Source organism: Myodes glareolus, chromosome 12 (genome assembly GCF_982192425.1).
Source record: "Myodes glareolus chromosome 12, mMyoGla1.1, whole genome shotgun sequence".
Taxonomy (NCBI): domain Eukaryota; kingdom Metazoa; phylum Chordata; class Mammalia; order Rodentia; family Cricetidae; genus Myodes; species Myodes glareolus.
In genome coordinates, this window is record NC_142037.1 from 35221014 (window position 1) to 35236572 (window position 15559).

The 15559-nt window shown below is 47.2% G+C and overlaps 1 protein-coding gene across 4 annotated transcripts in view; it reads left to right on the plus strand.

Moving 5' to 3' along the window:
- Window positions 1-3059: 3059 nt before the first annotated feature.
- Pebp4 (phosphatidylethanolamine binding protein 4) overlaps window positions 3060-15559 on the plus strand; it is a 236452-nt gene continuing 223952 nt past the window's right edge. Inside the window, exon 1 of one of the 4 annotated variants that reach the window (XM_085698678.2) lies at window positions 3060-3236. In XM_085698678.2, coding sequence (XP_085554804.2) covers window positions 3174-3236 — 63 coding nt within the window. In that variant the 5' untranslated portion in view covers window positions 3060-3173. Of the gene's footprint in view, window positions 3237-10834; window positions 11019-15559 lie in introns of those variants that run through there. The other 3 variants (XM_048422158.3, XM_048422159.3, XM_048422160.3) reach the window with 3 other exon arrangements.

Genomic DNA, 15559 nt, shown 5'->3' on the forward strand with positions numbered 1-15559 from the left:
GGAAATCACATGTTCAAGGCTAGCCTGAGTTATGTAATGAGTTGGAAGCCAGGCGGGATTATATAAGGAAACGCTGTCTCAACACACAAGAGCGCATACACATGATCACACACGGGCCCATACACATGCATACACACACACACACACACACACACACACACACACACACGGTGCTGGGGAGATGGCTCAGTTAGTAAAATACCCACTGCATAAGTACACGGACCTGAGTTTGGTTCCCTAGCATACACCTAAAAGCCCTTGCTCCTCTTGCAAAGAATCTGGGCTCGGTTTCCAGCACGCACATGGTAGGTAGCGCACCACCTTCTATATCTCTAGTTCAGTGGGATCTGACACCCTCTGCTGAGCTCCGTGGACACCAGGCGTGCATATGGTGCACACTCATACACGCAGACAAAAAAAAAAACAAAAACAAACACTCATACCCTTAAAAAATTCTAAAAATGAATATGAAGAAACCTTGAGCAGTAACAGCCGAACAGAGAGATACAGCGTCTGATAACCAAGACAGCGACTAAGTGGCTGGACAGGCAGTGTGTACACAGAGGGCACACTGCGCCAAAGGATGTGGTAGGTCCTGCATGAGGCAGAGCCAGAGGAAGCTCGATTTCTACGTGCTACTCTGACTAAGGCACATTTAAAACATAAGAATTATTTCCTTCTGGAATCTTCCATTGAGCGCTCTTGGACAGCAGTTGACCTAGGGTAACGCAGACGACATAGAGCAAACCATAGATAAGGGACTGTTCTCGAAGTGCCCTACCTACACTGGTGATGCACTTTCCTCTGTCTTGTCTTGAGCTGTGTCCCTCTAGAAGGTTCTAGCCGTCCTCTGCCCCCCAGCTCAGATCTGACACTCTCAAGGCCAAACTCAAGTTCTAAAGATCTTCATCTTTCCTCATCTCTGCCTTTAGCTTACATCTTCTTGCCCCCTCTCCTGGGTCACTTCTGCCCATCAGGACTTGCATCACCGAAAACCCACTCTGTGTAACAGCTCCCAGGAGAGCCTCTCCTCACTTCTTGGGGGTATTTCCAGCTGGCTGTGTTGGGAAGCACGTGATCCATTTTGTATGCATGACAAACTCAGTATCTCCTTGCCAGCCAGGCACTAACACCTTGTCCGTAGCCGGCAATGCTTCCTGCATGTGACCTTGGCATCTTCCCTCTGTGTTTAGGGCATTGGGAAGTCCTCATTCAGCCCCTGTAAGATACAGGTCAGGTAGGAGGTAAATGGTAGGACCTGGCCAACAGCAGCACTCTAGTAAAGTGTTGATCTGGGTGTGGAGGTGGCTTGTTGCCTTGGTGAGGGGGACAGCAGGTTTTGACTCTTTGGAGAGAGAAGATACAGGAGATGTAGGTTTTGGGGTCAGCAGCCTGGGAACACACACTGGGTCCCTTGGAAGGGAATGCACGTCTAGAAAGACCATAGGGTCTTAAGGGACAAAACGGAGTGGAGAAAAGGACACAGTGTGTACTTAGGAGGTAGATTATTGACCTTGCCCCTTTTGTTCACAGGCCTTCACAGGGGGAACTCTGAGTCCTAGAAACTGAACCAGTCACCTCCCAGAAGCCCTTGCTCTACCCCTACTGGTCATGTGGTTTAATTATGAGCTCAGGAAGGGATTTCCAGGAGAGGGGACCTACCCCATGACTGCCCTGCTGACTAGACTTCACGAGCCAGCATCAACCCAGCCTAGCCTCCAAGCCTTGCAGGCCTCAGGGAACCAAACCTTCCTGACCTGTGCTGCGTGGCTATGGGAGTCTCCCTTAGCAAGGCCTTGGGGAGTAAAATTAGAAAGTGAAATCGGGCAGAGCCCTAGGCCTGTGGGAGTCAAAGGGAGGCCACCCGAACCTCAGCTTTCTGTTGTCGTTTGGGCCCTCGTGTGAGACTCACGGGGCCGCTTGAGTCTCCCCTCTAGGTCTGCAGGCTCCATCTTGTCTGTTTGTCTCACCCTTAACACTGAAAGAGACACAAAGAACCCGCAGGCCACCCTGCACCCGCACCTTGCCTCTGCCTTGTGACTGTGCTTAATATAGGCCAAACGAAAACAGCTCCCAAAATAGAGCTGCTCTGAGAGGCAGCTGCGGCTAGGAAGCACGCCACAGAAAGAGAAAATGTGCAGGTGACAGGGGAGCCTAGTTCTCCTCAGGTGTTACATAACCCAGGCTAGGAAACTGGGGCCCTAAATCAGCCAAGGGAGAGGCAAGCTCACCCTGGCCCTTTAGAGGCCTTCTCCTCCCCTCCCTCCTCCAGACCAGGGGCTCAGCCCCACTTGCAAGGAAGGAGTTGGGCACAAGGTCACCCCTCAAAGCATCCCCAGGGAGCCTGTCATGCATGCCTAAGTGGTCACATGACTTCCCAGAGCTGGCTGGGAGCCTCAGAGGGGTCAGGTGACTGGGGTGGGTTTCATCTGACCACAAGGGTGGGGGCAGGAAGGGAGGAAAGAGACGAGGTGGCCAGAGGAAGCAGCAGCAGCAGCAGCAGCAGCAGAGGCTTCCCTGTGGCCAGCATTCTCTGGAGTCTAGAAGAGTCTCCAGTCTCTGGCTTAGCATTTTTCATGTCGCTTTAGCCAGGAGGAGACCTCAATGGTTCTGGAGAGCTGCCTCCTCCCTTCCATGGCTCTCTCTGTTCCTTCAGTGGTCATTTCATCACAGAAAGTTCAACTTCCCGTCTGACATACTCCTACTCCACTTCCTGGCTGACGGTGGGCCCTCCTTGGCTTGCCTTCTAGTTTCCCAGGTTTCCTTTCTCCTCCCCACCTCGTTGTCCCTGGCTCTTGTCCTTCCTCTGACATCCTTCAAATGTCATTGTCCTTTGTGTCTCCAGCTGGCTCCCAACCAGGTGTAAAAAAGACCATATCTTTTCTGCTAAAGTTGCTGAATTTAGGAAAGGGAAGAGCCGAGAACCAAGGTGGGTGGAGCCCAGAACAGTGAAGGCTACCAGAAAGGAGTACCCAGAGGGTGCAGGGGTTATTTTGGGGCACAGCTACAGAAGGTTAAAAGGTGCCAGCCAGTTCAGGGAGAGAGAAGGAGAGCTATAGAGCTATAGATGGTCCAGGCAGAGGACAGGGGGCATGTCACAAACCCAGGGGCCAGACGGAGAGCAAGCTTTCATGAAAAACTATAGCCACTGCAGCTAGATTCTGAAAGGCGGGATGAAGGATGAGCACCGTGCCGTGATTAAATGCCACACAACCACAAAGGACTCTGCACAGCAGGTAGTATGTTTTCCAACCTGAAGACATTGGGGCACAACTGAGGCCGAGGGTTCTCAAAGACTGGGCAGCGAAGAGCAGGACAGAAAAGCCTATCTCTGGCCTTACCTCAGATATGCTGCGTCAAAAAGCCTGGGCGTGGACCCAGTGTTGGAGGTTCCTGGAACTGCTGAGGCTCAGGGTGTGAGCAGTTTAGAACGACAATAACGACAATAACGGTGTGGAACAGGGCAAGGCGAGGAAGGAATGCCTTTAGGACACACTGGGAGGGCGGATGGCTTTAGCTGCCGGGCTGATGCCAAGTATCTGCTCTGGGGAATGTTGGAGAGTGAACTTGATGGCTTTAGTGGGCTACTTCCTCCATTAACAAAACTGCAAACTATGAAGGGATGGTGTGGTCACCTTTAATCCCACCACTCGGGAGTCAGAGGCAAGTGGATCTCTGTGAGCTGTGGGCTGTCCTGATGTACATAGTGAGCTCCGGAGGCTTGGAGAATAAAACGCTTAGTTGATAAAATACTTGCAAGCATGAGGACCGGAGTCTAGGAGACCCAGGTGAAAAGCCTTGGTATCCACTTCTAACCCTAGCTCTGGGAAGGTGAAGACAGGTGGGTTCCTGCGGCTGTGAGCCAGCCAGACCAGGACCAGTGAGACTCCAAGGTTGATGACTCCTTGCTAGTGACACTGAGGTTGTCCTTTGGCCTCCATACATATGCACAGCTGCGCAGAAGCTCGGCCATGCACACACACACACACACACACAAACACACACACACACGCACACAATTAAACTTACATCTGATGACTCTATTTGGCATAAAGAGAAATATGCTCCAGGGTGGATTGTGTTAACTATTTTTCTTAGGAGTTTTTCAAAAGTAAAAGGAGTTGTGCAGACCCCTCAAAGAACTGAGCCCTCCTCACCATGCCCAGGGGATAAGTCAGCCAAAGCTGGTCAGGTGAGAGACTCAGAAGGGCTTGCCTTTTGCTGGAAGCAGGGGAAGATGGGACATTCTAGCTGTCTCTCCAAATCTGAGGTCAGGGTGCTGGGTGGATGAACAGCCAAATCAAGGAGAATGGAGGAAGAGAAAACACCCCTACCTGTTTCACTCAAGTTCCAGCATGAGATACCCGAGGAATATTGAAGAGGCGACAGTTGGTTGAGCAGAGCAGATGTTCCAAGACAGATGTGCAAGTCATGACTGTAAGGGCTTACTGAAGCAAAGAGAGAGCCACGGTTGTCCTGGCAGAACCTAAGAGGACAAGAATCTAAGGAGACGAACCCAAGAGACAATGATATTTAAAAGATGGACCAAGACGCACGTACAAGAGAGGAAAAAGGCACAGCCAGGGATGTGGAAAGAAAGCCAGACAAGTGTAGGGCCAACCAGGGGAAGAGACTCAAAGTGGGCAGTGGCCGGGTATCAGCCCTATGGACGCCCAGCATGTGGGCAGCAAAACTCGTCTTCTGAGTTGAGGCGTTAGCCTCAGTCCATGGGCAACTAGGAGACGTGGAGGCCAGGAGCTAGAGTTCTTCCTCCAAGATGTTTGGCTGTGAAAGAAAGAAGAGGTAGGGGTGGTGGTTAGTGGGTTTGTGGGGGTGTGGAGAGTATCTATATTGGTTCCCTGGGCAACAGATGCCAAGATGAGAGTTTGCGGGCAGGCGAGTTCTTAGGGAGGGCCGAGTGGGGAAAGCGGCATGGATGGCGTCACTCGGGGAGAGGGCCTGTGATCCAGCGACCATGAAGACCTTTGCAGAGCTGGCAGGAGCTGCAGAGCTGCGGAGGTCCGTCCATCATCCATCTATCAGGGAACTGAGAAAGGGAGCTTGGCTCTGCCTGGGCCTAACATCTTTCTAATTTCTGTTTGTTTTTTTCTGGTACTTTGACGTGGAGTGGGATTGCTACCCTTGAGAGACTGGCTCGCCCTCTGGGCTGGCTGTTCTCAGAGGTGAGAAATCCTCCCCCCAATAAGAACGGCTTTTTACATTTATAGCAATCCAAAGCCAATGCTTTCCTGTCATTTCTTTTGGACTTACCCACTATGACCCACCCCAACCATGCCTAACTAGACAGGTCAGGTTCTGACACTGGGGAGAGGGACATCCTCAAGCCCATTTAAATGACTCCAAAGGAGCTGAAGGACCTTGTTTCGCTTTCTTTGCTAATATTTTCAGTAGAAGTCACAGCAAAGGCTCTTGGTAGGGTCCCCCCACGCACTCAGTTTCCTGGATGACTGTGTTTCACCAAGTGGCCCTGTGTGGCACACCTTCTGCCGTTGGGATACTTATCTTTCCCAGGGATCCATGCATGGGAAGTCCATACTCCTCTCCTGAGGCTCCTGTTTGTTGGGATGCGTGAGTTGGGAGTCCCTGTTTTTGGCAGTCATGTGTCTGTGAGATTTACAACTTAATGAAATAAACTTATCACTCACTGGAGAAGACCTGCCCTGAGGATGAGTGTTAGTGTGGCCCAAGGCAGCTGCCCTTGGCAAGTCCTGAAGGGCGCTAAACTCTGTCAACAGCAAGGTAGGAAAGGCGAGTATATACTTCTGTCCAGGAGGGGGCGCCTGTTGACACATCACAACATTCACCACGGAAGGCTTTTGAAAACATTCTTAGAAAGAGCTCCTAAGCTAACGCAAATAAATGAAAGGGAGGGATCACAGATGAAGAGAAGGGAAAGAAATAAATGACTGGCAGGAGACAGAGGCCTGAAGTCAGGAAAGGGGGTAAGTCTTAGATCCCTTAGGTCCAACGACGTCCCATGTTGGAAGGAAGGTGGGACAATTCTGGAAACTCTTGTCAATAACTCCTATTTTACCCTGCAGAATAGAAAGGAGAGAGGCAGGGGGAAGAAGGCTTATTGAGGAAGGGGAAGGTTTGCAAAGGTTTGTAGATCAGGAAGGACATAACCGAGACAGAGTTGTAGCATAAAGCAGTGAATGGATTGGAAAGCTGGAAGGAGGTTGTTAGGAAGCCTTACGAAATGTCCAGCTGTTAAAGTGAAGTACTTCTGGGAGAGGCAAAGCATTGGGGTGAGCCCCAGGCTGTGGATGGCAAGACAGGATGGCAGTAAGCACCCAGAAGGGGTAGCGTTTAAAGACCAGAAGTGAGAGTGTGCTGTAGATCAGATGTGTGGCGCCGGCTCTTGTCTCTAAATGGTCTGAGTAGAGTGGATGATGAGTGAGCCTGAACATCATCAAGGGATGAGGGGTGCAAAGAGGCTTGTGGGCGGTACTGATAGGGGTCTGGAGTGGGTAATGTGTCCTGGAGGCTGGATGACCGGCCTTAGTTGTGTCTCTAGGCACAGGACAAAATTCTGTTTGCGAGAGGTTCGTCGCATCTCCCACTGTCCTAATTAGGGTTGCAATTGTTGTGATGAAACACCATGACCAAAGCAACTTAGGGAGGAACACCATGACCAAAGCAACTTAGGGAGGAAAGGGTTTGTTTGGCTTACACTTCCACATCACTGTTCATCACCAAAGGAAGTCAGGACAGGACTGGAATCTGGAACAGGGCAGGAACCTGGAGGGAGGAGCTATTGCTGAGGCCATGGAGGGGTGCTGCTCACTGGCTTGGCCCCCCCATGACTTGCTAGCCTGCTTTCTCATAGAACCAAGGGACCACCAGCCCAGGAATAGCACCACCTACAATGGACTGGGCCCTCCCACATCGATCCTAGTTAAGAAAACGGTCTCCTGTGCTTGGATATTAAAAAGCGATTTTCTCAGTTGAGCCTCCCTCCTTTCAGATGACTAGCTTGTGTCAAGTTGACAAACTAGCCAGGACAGCCACCGTGGAAGAAGCCACGGATGCTACCTTTTGCCCACTGATTTCATTATTTCTCCTCTATTAGTTTGCTCATTCCTTGGTCCACCCATTGAACTGGTTGTGAGCATTTGAAGCTCCTGTGGTCCCTGGTCCCAGTTCTCTCTGCTCCATCTCAGTCTTTGCTCCAGCAGATTCGAGGAACTCGGCCAGGCCTTCCTCACTATGACACACTGCAACCTTCTGAAACCCTGACCAAAACAAATCTTATCTCCTGTCATTGATGTGTTAGGTTATTGATCATGGTGACATGAACGGTAACTAACACAGAATCCCAATGCAAAACAGAATCACGCTCCAACACTTGGCTTCCCCTCCCCACATGACTTATCCCAATGGTTCTTAAAGGACTTCCACAGAGCATAGGCTGCATATCCAGAGCTCCAAATCCACCCTTTACCAAAGAGTGGAATCTTCCCTGTAATGCCCCTGGTGGGGGCATGGTAGGACCTCTCTAGACATTCTGCTAAAGAGTTTCCTGTGAGTCCCCAGACATCCCACAAGAGGACTTACCATCTCATCTATGATTGCTTCCCTTATACTAGAAATCTGCCTCCAGGTCACTCCATCCCCCTCTCCTACAATAGCGAGACTCCCCTGACTCTTTTCCATACCCCCCTGGATGGTGTGGGAAATGATCACACACAGACCTGCCCTGTTCCTAGCAGGTACCCTCTGATAGGCCTCCTCTCTGAGTAGGCATGCCAGGAGGAGGACTGTGGGCAGGTCACACTCAGCTTTCCTTTGAGATCTCAAAGAGGAGATCAAGACCCCATTCTTATCTCAGGCCTGATCTTTGCTTTTGTTTTTGTTTGGTTTTGTTTTTGTTTTGGCTGGCCCACGGGCCAGGGCCTCTCCCATTCAACCAGCTACCCTTGCTGTAGGTGATTGTCTTGGGTTTGATGACTTGGCTGTATTCAGTCTTCCATCTGGCTACAGCACAGCAATCATATGATCAGATGTGAGGGTTTGGGACTAAGGCAGGCCCTAAGGATTTGATACACGCATTCTAGACCCATCAAAGAACAGAGGTCGAGCTTACAGAGCACAGCCTTGAAGACTCACTGACATACCACATAATCTTCAATTCTAGTCTCATGAGACCATGGCCCTAAAACTAACTCTGACCCACGGCAGCCCTTTAGCTCAGGACCTGCTCTCTGCCCTTTATAAGTGTCTGTTCCTTCTTAGCACAGTATCTGATATTAAGCAAGTGCATTAAACCGCATGCTTCTGTGTGCGGCCTGGGACTAGCATGCAGGCTGAGATCACCGCTTTGCACATGGGAGGGCTCGAAGAGGTTTAGGATTTGGCCGTTTCTCCACTCACCTTCCCTCAGAAGAAAACAGCTAAGCCACCACTCCAAGCCTGGCTGAGACTCCTATTTTTTTTCTCCTTTCTAATCCCCCATTGATATCGCAGTAAGAGACTGGCAGCCTCTGGCCTGGAGAAGACCCAGAGACTGTCTGTTGATTGAATGAGCGAATGATTAAATGAATGAGTAGGATGGCCAAGAAACAGGACTCTAAATGTCCTGCGGCTGCTGCACTTTTAGGGGAGTGTGAACCAAAGAGACAGTTTGCGACAAGGAAGGGACATTTATGTTCACAGGACATTTGGGGCGAAGACAGAAAATGCAGGCAGCTGGGGAGGATATCTTAGCGTGGGGGAGGGGTAAGCACACAGGCTTTGGGTACAGAAGAATCTGGGTTGGGATCCAACTCTTCCATTCACTAATTGTGTAGCCTTTGATAAGTATGCCAAACTTCAGCAGCCAAGCCCGGACCTAGGTCACAGGGCTGGATTAAATGGAACAGTGCAAGTTAGACATGCTCACAGGGTGCTTGGTACCTGGTGAATGCCAGCACTGTCCCTGGCCTTATACAGGCTCAGTGGCACCAAAATCCAGGAGAGCAGGATACCTGAAGACTAAGAGCAGAGGCAGGAAGGGTTATCCACCCTTTCCTTCCTGCAGACCTGCTCAGGAAACCGTGGGGCAGTTAGATATGCCTGTCCTGAAGCTTGCTTTGGAGGTGCTTCCAAAAAGGGAGGCTGGAGGCCGGCACCAACTATGATCTCATGGCTCTTCTGTAGTTCAGTGGCCCCAAGGACCCCTGGATGGCAGCAGGGAAGATCTGGAAGGGATGCCCTCACTGAACTGGCACTCACTGGCACCTCATGAACTGTAGTCTTGCAATGCTCTGTTTCTCGTAGTGGGGATCGAGCCCAGAGACTTGTTCATCCTAGGCCAACTCTCCACCATCATCTTTCAGTTTGGGTAAAATGGGCTAAGCTTTGAGCTAGGCAGTAGCGGGATCCGCATCTTCTTACCGTCAGCACCTTCAAAGTAAAGGAAGGAACTCGGAGCTGGCAGGTCCAGACTCTCCAAGGAAGAATCTAAGGTGTCTGGGTCTTGTCCTCAGAGAGTTCAACAGAATTCCCCACGGTTATGACAGCATTTGCTATTTCCTGGTCTCTAATGGGCAGCCAGGGTTGAAAATGAACTACTAGTGTATGAACTTCTTTTGACCTCTCTCTCTCTCTCTTCTACTTCCTCTCCTTCTCCTGTACTTTCCTCTTCCTCCCCTTCTCTTCTCTTTCCCAGTACAGGGGGTTAAAAGTAATGCCTTGGGCATATCGGGCAAGTGATTTGCGATTGAACTATACTCCTACACCCCCTTTTTTGCTTTTTAAAAAATATTTGTTTGAAACAGGATTTCATATAGCTCATGTATCTGGCCTTGAATGTACTGTGCAGTGGAAGATGATCTTGAACTTCTTGATTCTCTCATCTCTACCTCCTGAGTGCTGTGATTCACAAGTCTGCACCACCTTGCCCAAGTTTATGTGATGCTATGATCAAACCCACGATTTTTAATGTGCTAAATAAGTACTCTACCAAAAGAGCCTCATTCTCGGTCCCCCCCCTTTTTTAAAAAAAGATTTATTTATTAACATACTTTATGCATATCTGTCTTCATGCACACCAGAAGAAGGAATCCGATCTCATTACAGATGGTGTGTTTGCTGGGAATTGAACTCAGGGCCTCTGGAAGAGCAGTCAAGTGCTCATAACCGCTGAGCCATCTCTCCAGAACCACCTTTTTCTCATGTTTTATTTTGATACAAGATCTCACTAAGTTGCTGGGACTCGCTTTGAATGCCCTCCATAACCCAGTCTGGCTTTGATCTTGAAAGTCTCTCTTGCCTCAATTTCAAGCAGCTGAGATTGTGAGTCCGTGTTCTCAGGTCCTTTATTTTCCTAGGAGGAATTCTTTGGAAGGAATTAAATAAAGTTGCAGACCCGGGTGTGGCTATTCAAACGCAGCAGGAGATCTAGGTTCTGAGGGAGACCCAGGGTTTTGTCCTGAGCTCGGCCATTTGCAGCAGGAAAGAACTGCAGCTACGGAGGCTGGGAGCGAGTTCTTCCTCTGAATCTCAGGTCACACAGGATGGGGAGGCAAAAGGCTCCAAGGAAGTTTTCTGTCTGAGCCTTCCCGAGTTTGCACACTTGCCAGTGCTGCTCATCTGTCTCCATATGCCAAACCCAGCCAGCTGTTGGCCTTTTTGACCCTCTGCATCTGTCTGCAGCTTTCTCGTCCTGCCTCTATAGCGTCCCTTGAAAAATAAGAGGAGCAGGGAAAGAATTGTCCTTGAAGTTCCCGCTTTCTGCTTTAGAATCCTTTGGAGGACCACAACCTCTCCCGCCCTTCTTTTCCTACCCCTGACCACCCTAAGTAAAAGCACCTCCTTGGAACTTCCTGGAACTTTCTCCAACTGCCTCCCCAACAGCCAACTGCTTCCCCTGTCCTGTGCTTCCTCTGAGAACATTCTCCAAGACTCTCAGACCCATTGAAGCAAACATTGGCAGAGGGACCTCTGCCAGCTCCAAACTGGATCGAAATCCCCCAGCTGAGGTCAGAAGCAATCCAGTAGCTAATACCACAGGTCAGGTAAGTGAAAAGGGCACTTTTGGCTTCTGGTGTGAGGTAGAGACTTTCCATAAGCCAGAGGAAACAAGAGGAGAGACTGAGACACACAAGTTATGCCTAGAAAAGTGATAGAAATTCGTGCCAAAGATAGCATTTTCTAGCCCTCCAATTTCATGTGATTTGAATACATTATTTATAGTGTTTCGAAGTGTTTGTTTCTGAGCATAAATACTTCTTTAACCCTCTTTAAAACACTGCAATGTTTCTCATTAATGGGCTCAGGGCTCGGCAAAGAGCTCCAGAGACCATGGCCAGCCTCAATTCTGGCAGTCTTAGCATGTTGCCTTCCTTAGAAAAATTTTATTTTATGTATCTCTGTGTGTGCCACATCTGTCCACAGTGGCCAGAAGAGGGCATTGGATCCCCTAGCTGGAGTCACAGGTTGTGGATGCTAGGAACCAAATACCCATCATTTGCAAGAGCAGCAAACACTCTTAACCCTTGAGCCATCTCTCCAGCCCCTTATTTTCTTCTTCTGTGGCATTCTCATTCCTTTTGTGAAACAGAAAAAAACAAAACAAAGCAGCAACACCCCCCCATTTCCTCCCATCCTCAGAAGTATGGGGACCCAGATATTGAATCTGTTCGTGGAAGGAGAAAGTGAGGTTTAACTTTGGTGAAGTCCTGCTTGTCTTTTTTGCTTCTAATCCTTGTGCTTTTGATATAAAAAAATAATATCATTGGTAAATCCATGACAATTTAATGACAGTTTCCTCCTGTATTTTCTTCTAAGAGTTCTGTACTTTTTGTACTTAGATGTAAAACTGTGACCCAGTTTTGATATACGGTATATTCTTGGACATGTGACTCTCTGGCTTTATAGCCACCAACACTATGTGTTGAGATGGTGGTCTTTGTTTTATGTTCTTAATATCTTTATTACAAATCATTAGACCACAACACATATAAAGGCTTATTTCTGAACTTCTTATGCAGACCAGGCTAGTCTTGGACTCACAGAAACCTGTTGCACACTTTCTCTTGGGCTACCAACCAGCTCCCAAATCATGACATGGAGACTTATCATTAGTTATGAATGTTTGGTCTTATCTTAGGTCTTATTTTAATCTGTTTCTCTTTATGCTTTGCTTTGGGTTTTTTCTTTTCTTTCCTTCCGTCTTCTTCTTCTTCTTCTTCTTCTTCTTCTTCTTCTTCTTCTTCTTCTTCTTCTTCTTCTTCTTCTCTCTCTCTCTCTCTCTCTCTCTCTCTCTCTCTCTCTCTTTCTTTCTGTATGTCCTTCTTTCCTACTTCTTGTGTTAGGCTTGCTGGTGGCTGCCTGGCTTCTGGCCCAGGGATGTTCTTCCCTTTCTCCCTTGTTCTTTCTCTCTCGCCTAGATTTTTCCTCCTTCTTATTCTTTCTATCCACTTGCCCTGATTTTTTCTCCTCTGCCTCACTATTGGCCATTCAGCTTTTTATTGAATCAATAAGGTACCTTAGGCAGGCAAGGTGAAGAAGCAACACATCTTTACAACATTAAACAAATGCAGCATAAGCAAATGTAACACATCTTTGCCTTGGTAAAGTAATATTCCACAACATTTCCCCCTTCTTGTCTAAATAAAAAGGAAGGATTTAACTTTGATAGGGATCTACCTTTCTCTGCCTCCTATTCTCTGGGATTAAAGGTGCACACCACCACATCCAGCCCTTTTTTTTGATATAAGTATTTCCTGTTTCTTTTTTTAAACAATTATTTAGTGTGTGTGTGTGTGTATTCATTGCAGATGACAGAGAGGACATCAGATATCCTAGAGCTAGAATTACAGGTGGTTGTGAGCTGCCCAACATTTTGGAAGATCAGTATGTGTTCTTCTTAACCATGGTGCCCTCTTTCCAGCTCCAGCTCCACTCACTGTTCTCTCTCTCTCTCTCTCTCTCTCTCTCTCTCTTTCGGCAGGGGTTCTCCGTGTAGCCTTTGCTGTCCTGGAACTCATTCCATAGACCAGGCTGACCCCGAATTCACAGAGATCTGCTTGCCTCTGCCTCCCACATGTTGGGATTAAAGGTGTGTGCCACCGCTACCCAGTCATTCACTTTTTCTTACAGTGAACTGAGAGCATGACCAGCTTTCTCTGTATCCAGTCTACCTTGGTATATTGTACTTCATTTTCATTTCTTTCTGATTATTCTCTGGTCTCCATCCCGATCTGTTTTTCTGTTTACTGGTGTGCTGTTGATGGACTGAGGATGTCCTTTGGGGACAGATAAATTGCCTAGCAGGCATGAGACCCTGGGTTTGATTCTTAATATCACCAAAAATGTGTGTTATTTCATTTCAACCTGCTTGTGATTTTTCCAGCATTCTTCAGGCTTGCAGCAAACACCTTTGTCCACTGAGTCCTTTCAAGAGAGTGCTGAAGTTTCCAACTATGATCATGATATTTTCTAGTTTCACTCCATGGAATTCAAAACTCATGCTGTATGATTTCACATTTGTTATCCATTAAGACTTGCTTTTGTGAGAATATTCCTGTGTCTAAACACAGGAATAGTCTCATTGGGGAACATGTTTATTATCCTATTGTTATGTGAGCTGTTAGGTTTATCTTAATACATTCAATAGGTTTACGGTATTGTTTGGCTTCCCTATTTCTTTATTGAAATGACCCAGTAGGTAAAGTCACTTGGTGCCAATCCAAGCCTGATGATCAGAGTTCAATTCCTAGGACCCAGAGGGTAAAAAGAAACTCCCATAAATTGTCCCCTGACCTCCACATGCATACTATGGTCTGTGCATCCCCCACAATGAGTAAATGCAATAAAAAAAACTTCAAAAGTATGCTATTGCGTTCTCTAACTGTTATCATCAAGTTATCCATTTCTCTATTTAATTCTGCCAATGATTGAAAACTCCATACACATATATAGTTATATGTGCATCATATATGTTATATCTTTATATTAGTCTGTTGTCTAAAATAAAATACTCAAAGATAGTTACTTTATAAAGAAACGGGATTAACTGAACTTTTAGTTTTGTGGGTATAAGAGTATGGTACTAGCATCTGCCTGGCTTTGGCAGGGAACCCTTTGGCTGCCTCATGTGGTACGTGGCCCCAAAATGGCAGATGAGTCCAGACGCCAGAGAGCTGCCTCCCAGACTTACTTCTTTATAATAGTCCTCTTGTAACTAACTCCTTCACAGAACGGGGCCCTTAATCATTAAAGCACTGCCATTAGTCTCTATCTCCTTTTGTTTCCTCATAGTTTTGTTTTTGTTTTTCTTGTTGTTTGATTGTTTCTTGAGACAGTATCCCTTTATGTAACCTGGGCAGGTCTATAACACACTATTATAGCCCAGGCAATCCTCCTGCTTCAACCTCTACCAAGCACTGGGATTAATGGCAAGTGCTCCATGCTAGACGAGGCCTTCTAAAGGTTGGGCGTTTATTTTTCTTTCTCTCTTTTCTTTTTTTTTAAGTTTTTTTTTAAGAATTACTTTTATTATTTTATGTGTCTGCATTTGTGTACTGATGCGTGCTTGGTGTTGTGGAATATATTTTAAGATGTGCTATATTTGTTTATGCTGTGGAATATTTGTTTAATGACGCAAAGGTGTGCTGTATTCTTTTATGTTATATTGTTTAACTCTGTGAAGCTGTGTTATTTTGCTTGCCTGAAATGCCTGATAGGTCTAATAAAGAACTGAATGATCAAAACTAGTCAGGAGAGGGGTAGCTGGGGTTGCCAGGCAGAAGGAAGAAACAGAAGAGAGAGAAGGAAGGAGCAAAGAAAGTAGAAGGAGAGGAGGATGCCAGGGCAGGCCACCCTACTAGCAACAGAGTAAGAAGGAAAAAAGATATAGAATAGAGAAAGATAAAAGCCCAGAGGCAAAGGTAGACAGGATAATTTAAGAAAAATTGTCTACGAATAAGCCGAGCTAAGGCTTATTTAAGAATAAGTAAGAATAAGTCTCTGTGTTTTTATTTGGAAGCTGGGTAGTGGGCCCCCAAAGAATCGAAAAAACAAAACAAAGCAACCCAACAACACCCCCCACCCAGGCTAGGGCCAGTTCTCCTGTACCCAAGATGCTGTGGTTGCCAGAAAGGGGCGGAACCAGCTCTCTCAGGCACCCTTGTGCCCTTGCTGTAGGGGTGAGTTCTCCTGAGCCCATGACACAGGGGCCAGCTCTCCTTTTGCAGCTGCAGTTGACGGGCAGGGCCAGCTCTTCAAGGCCCCTGCCACTGGACTAGCTCTCCTGAGCCTACAAAGTGAGCGATTTAAATTTAAAGTAGTCACCAATAGTCAATGACTTATTTTGCCATTTAAAAAAGTTGTTTTTAGCTCCCCTATCCCATTTCCACTCCTCCATGTGATCAGCTGAGATATATATATATCTCAAATGCTATACATATGTATATATTTATATATATATACATACACACATATGTATAACATTTGGTTAACTTTTAATCTCCTTTTGTGTATATTGTACAGATTTACTATGTAGGTTACATAAGACCTCCCAAAGTTACCAAATTCAATTTGAATAGATGCACGT